Source organism: Atractosteus spatula, chromosome 14 (genome assembly GCF_055471065.1).
Source record: "Atractosteus spatula isolate fAtrSpa1 chromosome 14, fAtrSpa1.hap1, whole genome shotgun sequence".
NCBI lineage: Eukaryota > Metazoa > Chordata > Actinopteri > Semionotiformes > Lepisosteidae > Atractosteus > Atractosteus spatula.
Window position 1 is genome coordinate 13,873,507 of NC_142719.1, and position 16,111 is coordinate 13,889,617.

The 16,111-nt window shown below is 57.0% G+C and overlaps 1 protein-coding gene across 1 annotated transcript; it reads right to left on the minus strand.

Annotated features, from left to right (window-relative positions):
- Positions 1-37: 37 nt before the first annotated feature.
- On the minus strand, positions 38-11,983 carry man2b1 (mannosidase, alpha, class 2B, member 1). Its single transcript, XM_088931514.1, has 24 exons — positions 11,801-11,983; positions 11,340-11,442; positions 10,348-10,521; positions 9,392-9,585; positions 9,158-9,290; positions 8,539-8,684; positions 7,847-7,963; positions 7,203-7,285; positions 6,999-7,119; positions 6,833-6,911; positions 6,605-6,714; positions 5,979-6,086; positions 5,756-5,872; positions 5,450-5,635; positions 5,272-5,369; positions 4,590-4,707; positions 4,047-4,165; positions 3,854-3,955; positions 3,559-3,646; positions 3,060-3,140; positions 2,737-2,958; positions 947-1,096; positions 525-627; positions 38-399 (listed from the first exon to the last, which is right to left on the minus strand). Exons 1-24 carry the CDS (start codon positions 11,906-11,908, stop codon positions 296-298), a joined length of 2,964 nt encoding a protein of 987 aa, XP_088787640.1. The 5' UTR covers positions 11,909-11,983; the 3' UTR covers positions 38-295.
- Positions 11,984-16,111: the final 4,128 nt, after the last annotated feature.

Here is a 16,111-nt window from a genome sequence, read left to right on the forward strand (position 1 = left end):
TCCGTCCCTCCACAGCGCTAGTATGACACACACACCTGTAAGAAACTGAATCTTTATTTTGTTTGCTCAGAGCAATCTTATTCCCAGCCTGTTTTACAGCAACAACACCAGTTGTGAGATTTTTCTCTCTGGCTTTGTAATATAAAAAAGGCACATTGGTCTAAGAGACAGATAATCAAAATCACCCCTGGTACCCAGTGCAGGAGCTCTCGGCTAAGGAGAGACAGAACTGGAGTGAACAAGGAGGGATTTGTCTTCACAGATTGATTAGTGGTTATTGATCTCCAGCAATCGGCTATCGCAGTCTAACTCTCAGCAGGAAGGTCCGGATCTCCATTGGCTGAAGCTTGACCACTGCCACTGAGGGGTCTCCAGGCCTGCCATGCAGGGGCTCCCACTCTGAAAGAGCCAACCAATCACAGCTTCAGTACTAAGCACATGACTTGCAAAGGCCAATCACATACTTCGAATGCGTAGCTGCTGCTAGGCTGCGTTGTGCAGTACAGAACGGGAGATTGGCCCACCTGCGTCACCCCGCCAGTCCAGACGTCTCACATCCTCTTTCCACTGATTGGCTGCCAGGCTCATCTCGGACACGCCCACCACCTCCAGCGTGGAGAAGAGTTTCTGGCGGGAGAGAGCGAGGGAGTCGGGGATCAGATTAGCCATGACCGTCCTGGTTCAGAATCCCATTCCCTCCCTCCTGTGAGCGATGACCCTGCTGCTTCCCCAAGTCCTGCCTCGATCCAGAAGGGATCCCGGCCGCAATCCCAACCACTCCCGAGAGGGCGGGGTACAGGAGGACTTTCCCTCCAGCCCCCGGTCCTGCACACAGAGCCTCCGGCTGGCACAAAGAATTAGCACCTGCTCTCCGCTGCAAGACCACAGCTCCGAGCTACAGCCTGCATGCTCACAAACTCCACCCGCACAGCAGCGGGGCACTTACCTGCAGGTCCACAGTGACGGGCTGGGAGTGGGTCTGGCTGTCTCCCTTCTCAAACTGGTGCTCCAGCCTGACCAGTACGGAGTCGCTGTCCCACTGGGACACTGTCAGCAGGTGGACAGCAGGGGGCAGCTCAGCTTGAAGCCCTGAGAACTGAGGGGAGAGTTTAACAGAAAATGTAAAAACATACAAAAAAATCAGACCCTTCTGCTAGAAAACATTGCCGTACAGTGACAAGGTGTACAAGACCGCCAAGACGAACTGCACTCTTTTTCACTCCGTCACCCCCCTTCTCTCACCTCAAGCAGGGTGCCTGTCTCACCTCAAGCAGGGTGCCCGTCTCTCTCCCCCTCTCCCCGTCTCACCTCAAGCAGGGTGCCTGTCTCTCTCTGTCTCTCCCCCTCCCCCCCTCCGTCTCACCTCAAGCAGGGTGCCCGTCTCTCTGTCTCTCCCCCTCCCCCCCCCCGTCTCACCTCAAGCAGGGTGCCCGTCTCTCTGTCTCTCCCCCTCCCCCTGTCTCACCTCAAGCAGGGTGCCCGTCTCTCTGTCTCTCCCCCTCCCCCTGTCTCACCTCAAGCAGGGTGCCCGTCTCTCTCCCCCTCCCCCTGTCTCACCTCAAGCAGGGTGCCCGTCTCTCTCTCTCCCCCTCCCCCTGTCTCACCTCAAGCAGGGTGCCTGTCTCTCTCTCTCCCCCTCCCCCTGTCTCACCTCAAGCACGGTGCCCGTCTCTCTCCACCTCCCCCTGTCTCACCTCAAGCACGGTGCCCGTCTCTCTCTCTCCCCCTCCCCCTGTCTCACCTCAAGCACGGTGCCTGTCTCCCTCTGTCTCTCCCCCTCCCCCCCCCCCGTCTCACCTCAAGCAGGGTGCCTGTCTCCCTCTGTCTCTCCCCCTCCCCGTCTCACCTCAAGCAGGGTGCCTGTCTCCCTCTGTCTCTCCCCCTCCCCGTCTCACCTCAAGCAGGGTGCCTGTCTCTCCCCCTCTCCCCCCGTCTCACCTCAAGCAGGGTGCCCGTCTCTCTCTCTCTCCCCCTCCCCCCGTCTCACCTCAAGCAGGGTGCCCGTCTCTCTCTCTCCCCCTCCCCCCGTCTCACCTCAAGCAGGGTGCCCGTCTCTCTCTCTCCCCCTCCCCCCGTCTCACCTCAAGCAGGGTGCCTGTCTCTCTCCACCTCCCCCTGTCTCACCTCAAGCACTGTGCCCGTCTCTCTCTCTCCACCTCCCCCTGTCTCACCTCAAGCACGGTGCCCGTCTCTCTCTCTCCACCTCCCCGTCTCACCTCAAGCACGGTGCCCGTCTCTCTCTCTCCCCCTCCCCCTGTCTCACCTCAAGCAGGGTGCCTGTCTCCCTCTGTCTCTCCCCCTCCCCGTCTCACCTCAAGCAGGGTGCCTGTCTCTCCCCCTCTCCCCCCGTCTCACCTCAAGCAGGGTGCCCGTCTCTCTCTCTCTCCCCCTCCCCCCGTCTCACCTCAAGCAGGGTGCCCGTCTCTCTCTCTCTCTCTCCCCCTCGTCTCACCTCAAGCAGGGTGCCCGTCTCTCTCTCTCTCCCCCTCCCCCCGTCTCACCTCAAGCAGGGTGCCCGTCTCTCTCTCTCCCCCTCCCCCCGTCTCACCTCAAGCAGGGTGCCCGTCTCTCTCTCTCCCCCTCCCCCCGTCTCACCTCAAGCAGGGTGCCCGTCTCTCTCTCTCTCCCCCTCCCCGTCTCACCTCAAGCAGGGTGCCCGTCTCTCTCTCTCCCCCTCCCCCCGTCTCACCTCAAGCAGGGTGCCCGTCTCTCTCTCTCCCCCTCCCCCCGTCTCACCTCAAGCAGGGTGCCTGTCTCGCTCTCCCCGGGCTGCAGTGATAACAGGGGCTGCAGGGCCTGTCTCTCTGCTTCAGGGCGGTGGGTGTCGGCCGCAGTCCCAGGGGGGGTCAGGGACACCAGCAGCTTCCCTCTCACCACCAGTCCGTCGTAATAATCGCCCGGCTCCGAGAGGGGCTCCCCCACACCCCGGAAATCATCGTACAGCAAGCGCCTGTGCAGCTGCGAGAGACGGAGGGGTTCATACACACAGAGAGAGGTGTCTATAGAGCGAGAGGGGGACAGTGCGGAGAGAGACAGGAGGTGGGAGGGGGTAGCCTCACCATGAGCTCCAGAGAGCCGTCACGGATACTGCTGCCCCCTAGGGATCGATCAGTCAGCACGGTCAGCTGGGACTGCTTGTCCTGCAGAGAGAGAGAGACAGGCAGGCACAGAGGACGAGGTTGAGCCAGAGAGAGGCAGACAGAGTGAGAGAGACAGGGTGAGGACACGAGAGAGAGAAAGAGGGAGGGAACTCCGTTGAACTGGCAGCCCCGTACGTGATCTCCTGTCACAGCCTGAGGAACAGTGAGCCTGTCTCCCAATAATGCTCAATATGTTTACAGTATATGTACATATTTTATGACATGTCTCTGTTGTAAATGTCTGTAGATTTTATTTTACTTTTATTTTGTGTTTTGTTCCATGTTAATTTTATTATTTTTATTTGCTTTGGCAACACTGATTGTACCCATCGGTCATGCTAATAAAGCACCTTGAATTGAAACTGAATTGAATTGAATTGAGAGAGAGAGACAGGCTAACAGCAGGCAGGCAGATGACCTTCATGTAGATGCGGGTGTTGACAGGGTAGTAGTTTCCAGCTACTGGCTCAGTCTGTTTCAGGTCCCACGTGGGGCGGAAATCCCTCCTGCAACAACATCAGGAGCGTTAACACAGAGGAAGCCCGCAAGCAGAAATCAGGAAACACCAGGAATGAAGAGACTGCTCTGCTGCCGAGGGCACGAATTCACTGCTGTCCACCAGGGGGCGCACACAATCCATCGCAGTCCCCACGAGGGCCAAGCCCGCTCGCCCAGGGTGCACCGGCCCAGTCCGGCCTGGCCCAGCGGCTCACCTGCGCTCCAGGATCTCCCGGCCATTGGAGTCGGTGTAGAAGAGCCCAGAGGTGTTCATGTGGGAGTCGAATCGCGTGATCACCTCTTTCCCCAGGCCGTCCCTGTGAGAGAGGAGGGTCAAGGAGGATGAGAGACGGAGGAGGAAGAGGAAGAGGACAGACAGAGAGAGCGAGGAGGGCGGAGGAGACTCACTCCACAGGGATGGGCCCCACAGTCCACTCCAGCTCCAGCTGCCTCTGCCCGCGGGACAGCCGCACCACCTGGGACACCCAGGGGCTGAACTCCTGGTACACCTCCGTCAGCAGGGGGGTCTGGAGCAGAGGAGGCAGTGAACAGCCCGCACAGGACGGCATTCGGCCCCCCAACATCACAGCCCACGTGTGCACCTTGCTCCCAGGCCTGACTGAGCGATGTCTGCTCATGTGACGAGCAGGTGCAGTGGCTCAGTCAGACGGTGCACCCAGAGCAGCGGGATGGCTAGCCCGTCCCAGCAGCCCCCAGCAAGCAACAAGGCCCCCCGAGCTCAGGAGGGGGCAGCACAGAGCCACACGGCTCCAGCTGGACAGCTCTTACACTCGGAATCGACTAGACTGAGGAGCGCCGGCGCACAGGGCAGGAGGCCGTGTCTGCCCCTGGCTCTGCAACGCCAATACTGACGGCGCAGCTGTGTGCGTGATGTGTACAGTCTGTGGGGGTCACGCCCCGCAGAACGAGTACGGTTCACGCGGGTCCTACCTGCAGAGTGTGCGCCCGTGCCCTGTGGCAGAGGGGGAAAGGTGTGGAGGAGTTGGGTCTGAATATGTAGGCACCTGAGGTCTGGGGGCTGTCTTCATTCCCAGAGCTCGCATTGTACCTGCAGACAGACAGGCAGGCAGGTCAGACAGACAGACAGACCAGTAGAAGCCCTGGCTGAGCTCCAGAGAGACAGGTCAGACAGGTCAGACCAGTAGAAGCCCTGCCTGAGCTCCAGAGAGACAGACAGGCAGGTCAGACAGACAGACAGACAGACCAGTAGAAGCCTTGGCTGAACTCCAGAGAGACAGACAGACAGACAGACCAGTAGAAGCCTTGGCTGAACTCCAGAGAGACAGACAGACAGACAGACCAGTAGAAGCCCTGGCTGAGCTCCAGAGAGACAGACAGGTAGGTAAGACACACAGACCAGAAGAAGCCCTGGCTGAGCTCCAGAGAGACAGACAGACCATTAGAAGCCCTGGCTGAGCTCCAGAGAGACAGACAGACGGGTAGGTAAGACAGACAGACCAGTAGAAGCCCTGGATGAGCTCCAGAGAGACAGGCAGATCAGACACACAGACCAGAAGAAGCCCTGGCTGAGCTCCAGAGAGACAGACAGACCAGTAGAAGCCCTGGCTGAGCTCCAGAGAGACAGGCAGGCAGGCAGGTAAGACAGACAGACCAGTAGAAGCTCTGGCTGAGCTCCAGCGTCTGCTTGGTCTCCAGGTTACTGATGCTGCTCAGCATGCCGGTGTGAGGGTCGAAGGTCACCTTGATGAACTGCAGCAGAGAGAGGGGCGAGGAGGGGTGAGACACTACCGGACAAGGGAGAGGAGCACACAGCGGGGCGGCAGACTGACCTCATTCTGGATGGAGGGAGGGGTCCCGGGGCGTGGAGTGTGGGGGTGCCGCCTGCTCCCCAGCAGCAGGGAGACGGAGTAGGTGCTGAAGCCCAGGGGAGGAGCCCCCACCTGGAACAGAAGCTCATTGACGGCGTACCCCCTGTCCCTCCGCACAGCACGCGTGAACGGGGACACTGGCACCACCTGACCGAAAGGAGGAGAGTCAGTGCCGCTGTCCAGACACACACACACACACACACCCCTGATCGGGAGGAGGCGAGTCAGTGCCACTGTCCAGACACTGTCTCTCAAACACACTCTCACCTGCGTGTCCACAGCCTGGCCCCTAGGGTCAGTGACTCTGTACTGGGTGCCGTTGACCGGGAGCCGCACTGTCCAGCTGACGGAGCGAGCCAGGGGATTGTAGATGGTGACGGAGAACTGGGACAGACAAGAGTGGAGAGAGAGAGGGGAGGGACAGTCTGTTTACATGGCCATGATGCACGAAGTATCCTGTGGGCTGGAACTCTACCACAGCCTGGGTTACCTGCGAGTTGATCTCGGAGGCAGCACACACGCTGATGTTGAGATTCTCGCAGTAGAAACGAGGGGTGACTGACCGACTCAGGGCGGAGAGAGAGTTACTGACCAGCACCTGAAACAGAGAGCAGACAGCAATCAAATACTGGTTACACCTGAGAAACAGTGACCAGAACTCCTTCCACCACAAGGCCCTGCTGAGCCCAGAGGAGAGCCCCCAGAGTCAGCTGGTTCTGAAGCTCACTGGCCCCAACCAGCCTCAAGACAGCACAGCTCAAACCCAAATCACAACACAAACCAAGCAACACTGGAATACTACAGGACCTTAAACAGAGAATACACACTAGCTGAGTAACCGACCAGGGCAAGAAACAGCAAAGAGAAAAAGACTCTGACGAAGTACAGGCACAGTGACCACAAGCTGGCCATAGATACTGAACACAGGCAGACCTGGCTGTCCAGAGGGTGTAATAATAAAAATAATAATAATACAGCGTGTGATCTCCTGTCCCAGCCTGAGGAACAGACAGTGATTTGAACTGTAAGTGTCTGTTGATGTTGTGTTAATTGTATCTACATTGGCAACACTCTTATTCAGTCACGTGGGGACAGAGACGGAGAGAGACAGGCTACCTGGCAGCGAGCCCAGCCCATGGCCAGTCTGCGGGCATAGTCGTTGGCGACGTGCTGCTTCTCCGTCCCCGACACGGCGTCGTGGTGCTGGGCCACGGCCATCGCCTCCCCTGCCAATCAACACTCGGGATCAAGCAGGAGGCAGCCAATTACCACACAGAGCACACCCATCTCGGAGACGTACACACACACCCACACACCCCCCCCCCCCCTCGTGCGATGACTCACTGAGCGCGTTGCTGTCGCCGTCGCCGTAAGGACCCTTGCGCGACAACGGACCCCCCAGGACCTCCAGCTGATTGCAAGCCTGAAACACACAGCGTCACGTCACCAGACCCCCAGATCCCTGCACGTGCGTTCACCGGCGTGCGTGTGCGCGTGCGTGCGTGCCGACCTGCAGGACGTTATTGCTCAGTCGCTCGTAGCGCTTGAGGGCCGGCCGGCTGGTGAAATACCCCGTCCAGAAGTTGTACGCCCCGTCGGCGTAGGGGAAGAAGTCGTCCCTCTTCACCGACCTGCGGGGGTGACAGGCCGTGAGCGGGTGTCCCCTCACCCGGCCGAGGCGCGGGGAGTGGGGCGGGCACGCGGACGCACTCACCAGCTGAGGTTGGCCCGGTGCAGCTCCTGCAGGTAGCAGGAGGGGGTGGAGTAGAGGACGTTGACGTTGCTGCCCACGGACTGCTGCAGGTCACACACAGGGCAGGAGTCAGGAGAGCCAATCACCCTCCAGCACAGTCCCATCCAACAAGACAAGTACAATAGTGCCGCAGGAGACAAGAGAATTGCTCTACACTATTTGAGACATACTTCAGCGGGGACGACAGATGCCCCAAGTCTAGTTCCATTACACCTAGGGAAACAGTGTGAATTCACTATGGAGGGGGTGAGACACACTCACCATAATGCTCTCGGCCTTTATTACAATTCTCTGTTTGTAGAGGATATGCAAGTCCCAGTTGATTTGCCCCAGTTGTTTTGCTACTTATTTCCACTAATCTGCCCAGCCTGTTATAACTGGCACTGATGTTGCCAGACCAACAAGTGAGATATTCACCAGTAATCAAACATGGAGCAATCAGTGAATGCATGCTGATCGATAACCAATTGTCTAAGTGCTAATAAACAGTGAAGCACCCACAAGTGTGGGGGGATGGAGGTCACAGGGAAGACCCAGGCTGGACTATGGGTACAGGAACGGAGTCAGAGATGAGTTCAAGCACACACTGCCCCCCAGTGGCTGACCTGCACGTTGACGTAGCGGATCAGCTTGTCCAGGTTCTTGTACCAGAGGTTGGCGTTCTCGTACTGGAAGTCCGAGCCCATCGTCATGATGATGTGGTTGGTCTTGTACATCTCAGCCTGAGACACAAGAGAGAGTCACGCAGACTGGACAGGGAGCGTGTGTGATTGTGTGTGTCAGCGTACAGGTGCGACTTTATCCGAGATCTGTATCTAACTCCTGGCAGACCGGCGCTGGGAGGACAGCTGGGGGGGGGTTAGGTGATCTCTTGAGTGATATGAAATCGATTCAAGACCAGAAAGCTGCAGATCCCTGAAAGCCAAGCTGTCCAGAGCCCAAGGCAAGACAACACCGCCTCCACCAGACGAGATGCCAGTCCTGCACAGGGCACACCAGGGGCAGTTCAGAGACCCCAGTTAACTCAGCCAGCTTGTCACCTGGAGGAAACTGGAGCAGCCAGAGAAAGCCCCTAAAGACGCATAGAGAACATGCAAACCTCACACAGAAGGCATCCCAATCCAGAATGTAGCCCAGAACCCAGGGGCTGCGAGGCGGCAGTGCCGACTGCCAGCACAGTTTCACCTGTCCCGATGCATCCAACAATACACACTTCTTACTGCATCATCGAATGGCAGCGGCCTCAGAACTCATGAGTGTATCCCACAGGGGTCCATCGGACTGCGGCAGTACTGGCCTGGTTGCGAGCCACATCCAGGAAGTCCTTCACCACTATGTCCACGTTGTAGTCTTCCAGCTGTGGGTCATCCTGGATAGGCGGGTCAGAACAGGACTGGTCCCAGCAGAACCCAGCGGGTGGGTTATAGCCATTGGGCAGCACACCTGGAGAGGAGGGGGGCAGGGGCAGAGCACCCCCAGAGAGAGGTGTTAGGTGTTAGGGATACATGCACTGGAGATCAGGACTCGATTGAGGAAGTGATCTACCCTTTACTGACATACACGAAGAGCAGAGCCCAGGACAGTCCTGTTCTCGACTAAAGAGCCATTTAGAAAGAACCATATTTTATACTGCTTTGTCAAGCAGAAAGCAAACTCAGAGAAGCAAAGAGAGGAAGTTAGTCTTCATAAAAGGAGCTGATGGTTAGATTTCACTGAGGTGTTGTCTGTCACAGGAAACCGTTTGAGATACTTGCTACAGTTATATCCTATTCTTAAAGCTGCCTTGCTTTAAAAATAGCATCAAACATATGACAGAACATAAAACCTATTATACAAAGAATCTATATGAAATTAAAAGCGGGGTCAGAGCACACCCAGAGGTGAAAGGTGAAAGGTGAAAGGTGAAGGCCCGGTACCTGTGAAGAGGTCGGCACCAGGCGGCTCCAGGCTCTCGCTCGCCCTCCACAGCAGCTCCATCTCTTTGTCCCTCATCCGCCTGCGCTTGTCCTGGTAGTCCAGCCGGCCGAAGAAAAACCCATCAAACCCCATCTGGGAGAGGGAGGGGGACAAGCACACTGGATTACAGAGGGAAGGGGACAGCGAGAGCAGAAGGTGGGTGCGTCAGGGGCTCAGGGGGCCCCGCCCGGTACCTGTGCGAACAGCGAGGCCTGCTCCCGGGAGTGCCCGAAGGGGTCGATGTGCCAGGCTACACGCGGGCGCCCGCACGGGCCGAAGGTGTCGTTCAGGAAGCGCAGGCCCAGGGTCATCTGGTCAATGATGGCATTGTAGTGTGTCGAGGCCTCGTCGTTCATGCACCAGCCCCCGTTCACGAACTCCAGTCGGCCTGCACACAGACACAGGGCCACACTCAGACCACTGCACTCGCTCACTCTCTCTCTCACGCCGGCGCAGGGCCACACTCGGACCGCTGCACTCGCTCACTCTCTCTCTCACGCCGGCGCAGGGCCACACTCGGACCGCTGCACTCGCTCACTCTCTCTCTCACGCCGGCGCAGGGCCACACTTGGACCGCTGCGCTCGCTCACTCTCTCTCTCTCTCACGCCGGCGCAGGGCCACACTCGGACCGCTGCGCTCGCTCACTCTCTCTCTCACGCCGGCGCAGGGCCACACTCGGACCGCTGCGCCCGCTCACTCTCTCTCTCACGCCGGCGCAGGGCCACACTCGGACCGCTGCGCCCGCTCACTCTCTCTCTCACGCCGGCGCAGGGCCACACTCGGACCGCTGCGCCCGCTCACTCTCTCTCTCACGCCGGCGCAGGGCCACACTCGGACCGCTGCGCCCGCTCACTCTCTCTCTCACGCCGGCGCAGGGCCACACTCGGACCGCTGCGCCCGCTCACTCTCTCTCTCACGCCGGCGCAGGGCCACACTCGGACCGCTGCGCCCGCTCACTCTCTCTCTCACGCCGGCGCAGGGCCACACTCGGACCGCTGCGCCCGCTCACTCTCTCTCTCACGCCGGCGCAGGGCCACACTCGGACCGCTGCGCTCGCTCACTCTCTCTCACGCCGGCGCAGGGCCACACTCGGACCGCTGCGCTCTCGGGCTGGCGCAGGGCCACACTCAGACCGCTGCGCTCCCTCACCCTGCTGCACGAGCTGCGTCACCGTGGCACGCATCTGGGCGCCCTGCTCTCTCCACCAGCGGTAGAAGAAGGCCGTCTCCACGTAGATGAAGCGGCGCCGGGCGTCGGCGAGCAGCTGCTCGATCACCGAGTCCAGGATGTACTGCACGCCGGCGTGCTGGATGTCGTTCCGCGCTGGGCGCGAGAGAGGACCACAGGTTACTGACCCGCGCCTGCACCCATCGGAGTGGCCGGGCAACTTACTCCAGTCACCCACCACCCTTAGCGTAACGAGAAATCCCTCCGAATTCGCCTATAGCATCCAGCAGGGGCCCCAGGCCCCTCACTACTGGGCACAGTCCTCCCAACCCCACAGAGCCCCCCCATTCTCCTGCGCTCAGGGGAGATTCAGCGCCTAGAGATCGCGTTTGACCCAGACGGGCCAGAGACACATAACCCATCAGAAACTGGGCTGGGGCTGATGAGCAGTTCTCTCTCCACTTTTCTTCCTTCCGTTCCATCTTAAAAAATTGATCTGAGGACCAGTTAAAATACAATATGAAAATAAGTAAAAGCTCTCCATAAATCCTTCTATACACAAAATACATGAACATCCCATGCCCTATGTGCTACCTGGGTTTTGGGATTCATGTATGGTATTCACATCATCTGCTACAGCAGAAAATGATTATGATACAGTTAAATGCTGGGCTGAGTTACGTTAAATTTGCAGTCCCAACACCCACAGAGAAGAGGAACTGGAGCTCCTATCTGTCCTCCTATCTCTGCTCTTATCTCGCAGCTCAGAGTGGGGCAACAGACTGCAGCCGCACTGTCTGAGCTGCGATCACACCCCTGCCCAGGCTCGAACCCGCCAGCGCAGGGACTCCTTTTATGGTGTTGACACGCACGGGCGAGCAGCGGAGAGAGAGCCCCCAGCCCAGGCAAGAGCCGGAACGGACCCCAGCGCTCCGCACCGGCACCCCCCCCCACCGGCAGGGCCGGCCCCTCACCTCCGTAGTAGTACTGGTCCACGGTCTTGAGCCAGCCCACGTCATCGTGCGTGTGGGGCACCAGGTGCACGTTCAGCATGGAGGGCCGGGTAGCAGGGCAGGACTGCACACAGAGCAGAGGGACACCAGGGTTACCCCCAACACAGGCCAGATTCACCCCCTACCTCTCTGAGCTCCCAGCTCACCAGGGCTCTGGGCAGAAAACTGGGGTCCCCACTGCACCTGCGCCCCTCGTTTCCAGATTCACCCCCCTCTCTGAGCAGCACCGTAACAACAACAAACTACACACGGCGCCCGTTCCGATCACACCGAGAGCCGTAACCCGTCGTTAACTTAAGAATCACTAATCGTTTGCGTTTTACTCTTCATGTAATCAGTTCCCGGCGCAAACACCGTACGAGAAAGGACAGCCTTCATCTCGCGAAGCGCGGCGGCGGAGCTCCCCTCTCTCCCATCATCACCTGGTAGCCGCAGCCCGGGGGGTCGTGTCTCGGCGAGCGGGCAGGGAACCCCCGAGTCCCGGTGACCAGCAGCAAGAGGAGAAGGACACTCGCAGAGCCAGCTGCCATTTTCAATCTGCAGCCCCCAGCCAGAGGCGCGGGGTCATATGACAGGGCTCGGCGTCACCTGACCGCAGCGCGAGCAGCTGACGGCTCGTGGGCGGGGGCAGGCCAGGGGAGGGGAGGGGCCTGTGCGCGTCACCTGCTCGTGGGCAGAACAACCATTTAAAGACCATTTGACAGTTAAAGATTGTTCCTGGGTTGTCTCCTGTTTTCCAGCTCTCCAGTGCTGTGGAGGAACCACAGCTAGCTGCGTCGATCTTCATGCTTCCTCTGAGGTTCTCAAGGATCCTCTCCTCCAGCTTCCTCGCCCTTCTTTCCGTGTTGTGCTGGACGAGAGTGTTCCTCTCACCGGAGGCATAGGCGCTGCGTGTCGTGTTATTACGGCAGCACGCAGCCTGCAGGAGCTGTGAAGGGCATGGGCTTCCTGTGTGGACGTGTCACCGTGGGCCTGCTAAAAAGTTTACCACGGGATACCATAACTGCACGTTTCCTTGACAACGCCGGTTCGGCTCCAGCCCCTTCCCATCCACCCGCCCCCTCTGTGTGGACAAGAGGACACGGCGTCACCAGGGGCAACCGCCTCCATCCGGGTGGGCGCAACCGGAGTGGCCGCTGTCTGCTTGTTGCTGTTGTGATTGTAACAGACACCTGTTTCACAGTTTAAAAGAGCCTCCCACCCTCGATTCAATTCAAGCTTTATTTGCATGACCAATGAATTTCAGTGTTGCCAAAGCATGTACAATTAACACAGCATCTACAAACATTTATTATACAGACACATCACATTTTTCACATCACACTCTCTCTCATCACACTCATCACAGCACATCACACTCATCACAGAACATCACACTCTCTCTGTCCCTCACACTCTCTGGCTTGTGTGTCTGATTGTGGTGTATTTCTTGCAGTGAGTCTCTCTCTCCCTGGTCAGTTACTTAGCTAGTTTGTCTGGTCTTTTTAGGGTCCTGTAGCAGTTGAGTTTGTGTGTCTAGTGGGTGAGGTTGTATTGTCCAGTGTGTGTTGTGTGTTTCCAGTGGGTGAGGTAGTATTGTCCAGTGTGTGTTATGTGTGTGTCCAGTGAGTGTTGAGTATCTGTGAGTGTCACTGTGGGTCCTGTGCTGTGATTCTGCTGACTCTGATCTGCAGTATCGTAGCTGTCCTGTCCTGAGGCTGGCTGGTGTCAGTGGCACAGTGAGATTTAGGAACAGCTGGCTGAGTGGCTTTTCTCAAACACTAGCACTCTGTTTGAGTGCCTGTGTCTGATCCTGTAATATGCAGAAAGAAAGGCCTTAACTTTACCAGGTGCAGCAATGCTGTGTTTGTGTCTGCTCTGTTTTATGCTTAGTGTTGTGCCGAGGGAATGCTCAGTCAGTACTCACAGAAAGTACAGGACACAGGATTCACTGTGGATGTTAAGCCAGTAGAGGGAGCCCTGACTCTATTACACAGCATGTACAGCAGACCTTCCCATTCCTGGTGTCTAGATCTTAAACAATGTAATAGTTCTAACTAAATAGTCTACCTTCTGTCAAAGGCTGAATTAAGTTACAGTCAAATCCAGGAGACCAGCCCTTACACACAGCCCTGCTATACAGTCAATGATACACTGTATATCTCTTATACACAGCCCTGATATACAAACCTGTTACATAATCCTGATACAGTCCTGATACACAGCCCTGTTATACTGTATAGCCCTGACACACAGACCCCAGCAGAGAGCAGCACACTGCTGAAAGACGACTCATCTGGATCTTACCTGCTCTGGGCCACTGTAGGAGCAGTTTTTTCACCCAAAACCAGAGGAAAGTTTTGGGATATTTGGGATGTTTGAGCTTCCCATGAGGGGCAAGAACAAGGCCCGTCTCTGTGTTGGGAGGTAAACACTATCCCAGGCCAGGGAGCGCAGGACAGGAGTCAAGGGCCGGGAAAAGGTTTCACCACAGCCCTCCCAAACTCCGAGTCCCAATTCCGGGAGTGTGTGTCACATCATGGAGCAGGACAGTGGAACTGCAGAGACCCAAGAGGAGAAAGAGGAAGAGGTTCTTATGGCTCCTATTTCCACACAAAGATCTCCAAGATCTGAGATGAGCCCTACAGCCCAGAGATCACAGCTGGGCTCCCAGTCTGAGATGAGCCCCTACAGCCCAGAGATCACAGCTGGGCTCCCAGTCTGAGATGAGCCCCTACAGCCCAGAGATCACAGCTGGGCTCCCAGTCTGAGATGAGCCCCTACAGCCCAGCGATCACAGCTGGGCTCCCAGTCTGAGATGAGCCCCTACAGCCCAGAGATCACAGCTGGGCTCCCAGTCTGAGATGAGCCCCTACAGCCCAGAGATCACAGCTGGGCTCCCAGTCTGAGATGAGCCCTACAGCCCAGAGATCACAGCTGGGCTCCCAGTCTGAGATGAGCCCCTACAGCCCAGAGATCACAGCTGGGCTCCCAGTCTGAGATGAGCCCCTACAGCCCAGAGATCACTGCTGGGCTCCCAGTCTGAGATGAGCCCCTACAGCCCAGAGATCACAGCTGGGCTCCCAGTCTGAGATGAGCCCCTACAGCCCAGAGATCACAGCTGGGCTCCCAGTCTGAGATGAGCCCCTACAGCCCAGAGATCACAGCTGGGATCCCCATCCAGGATGAGCCCCTACAGCCCAGACAGCACAGCTGGGGTCACTCCCAGTGTATGCCTGTCTCACTCCCAGTGTGTCCCTGTCTCACTCCAGCTCTCCTCGCTGTGTCCCAGTCTCACTCCCCTCTCTCCTTGCTGTTCTGTGCAGGCTGAGAGATCGTCTCTGTTCCTTACTGGGCTTCTGTTTGGGCAGCAATCACTGGAGTTCCTGTGCTGCTTTAAAAATAACCCTGGAAGTAGCTCACATTCCTCCCTCCCTCCATCTACTGTGTCTTTGATTCATTCCCTCCCTTGTTCTGTTTTGGAACGGCATGTACTCTCTCTCCCTCTCCCTCCCTCTGTCTCCTGTATTCCTCACTGTCCTGCTCTCTCTGTCTCTCTCTCTCTGTCTCCTGTATTCCTCACTGTTCTGCTCTCTCTCTCTCCTTCTGTCTCCTGTATTCCTCACTGTCCTGCTCTCTCTCTCTCCTTCTGTCTCCTGTATTCCTCACTGTTCTGCTCTCTCTCTCCTTCTGTCTCCTGTATTCCTCACTGTCCTGCTCTCAATGAGAGTCTCTCCACACTCCTGAGTACTTCTCTGCACTCCTATGTATCACTCTATGCTCTTGAATATCACTCTACACTCCTGGGTATCACCCTGCACTCCTGAGTACCACTCCACACTCCTGAGTATCACCCCACACTCCTAAGTATCTACTCTACACTCTATGCTCTTGAATATCAATCTACACTCTTGAGTATCACCCTGCACAACTGAGTACCACTCTACACTCCTGAATATCAGCTTGCATTCCTGAGTACCACACTGCACTCCTGAGTACCACACTGCACTCCTGAGTATCACCATGCACTCCTGAGTACCACTCCACACTCCTGAGTATCAGCTTGCACTCCTGAGTACCACACTGCACTCCTGAGTACTACTCTACACTCCTGAGTATCACCCTGCACAACTGAGTACCACTCTACACTCCTGAGTATCACCCTGCACTCCTGAGTACCACTCCACACTCCTGAGTACCACACGTCACCCCTGAATATCAGCCTGCACTCCTGAGTATAGCCCTGCACTTGTGAGTATTGCTCCACACTGAGGTATCTCTTGCAGTTCTGCCCCACAGGCCCATTGCCTGTCTCCATCCTGCGTGCCGTACTGGTAATGACAACAACACCAGCGATCAGAGCGGTTTGCTCCGGTAGCAGGCAGGGACTCTCTGGGCACTCTAGTTGCACTAGAACAATGACAGCAGATGCCTTTGTGTTGCTCTGGACAACCACAGCCATGGCAACAGAGAGGAAGGTTGGGAGGGTGAGGTTAAAATAATCCTCAGCTTCTCCAGATCCCTCTCCCCCTCTAACCCTCCATTTTCTTTCTCCTGTTCTTCTGGCTCTATCTGTTCAACACCTCCCTCCCTTCCCTATCACTATGTTCAGAATGTAATTCTTCACTTTTTTTGTGAGTAAAAACTGATAACTTTCTCTTCTCTGTGTGTATTTATTTGTGTAGAAGACATAGAAAAAAACATTTTCTTTCGGGTTTTCCTCTCCAATCTCTCCCTTCAGAGAGGGAGAGTGT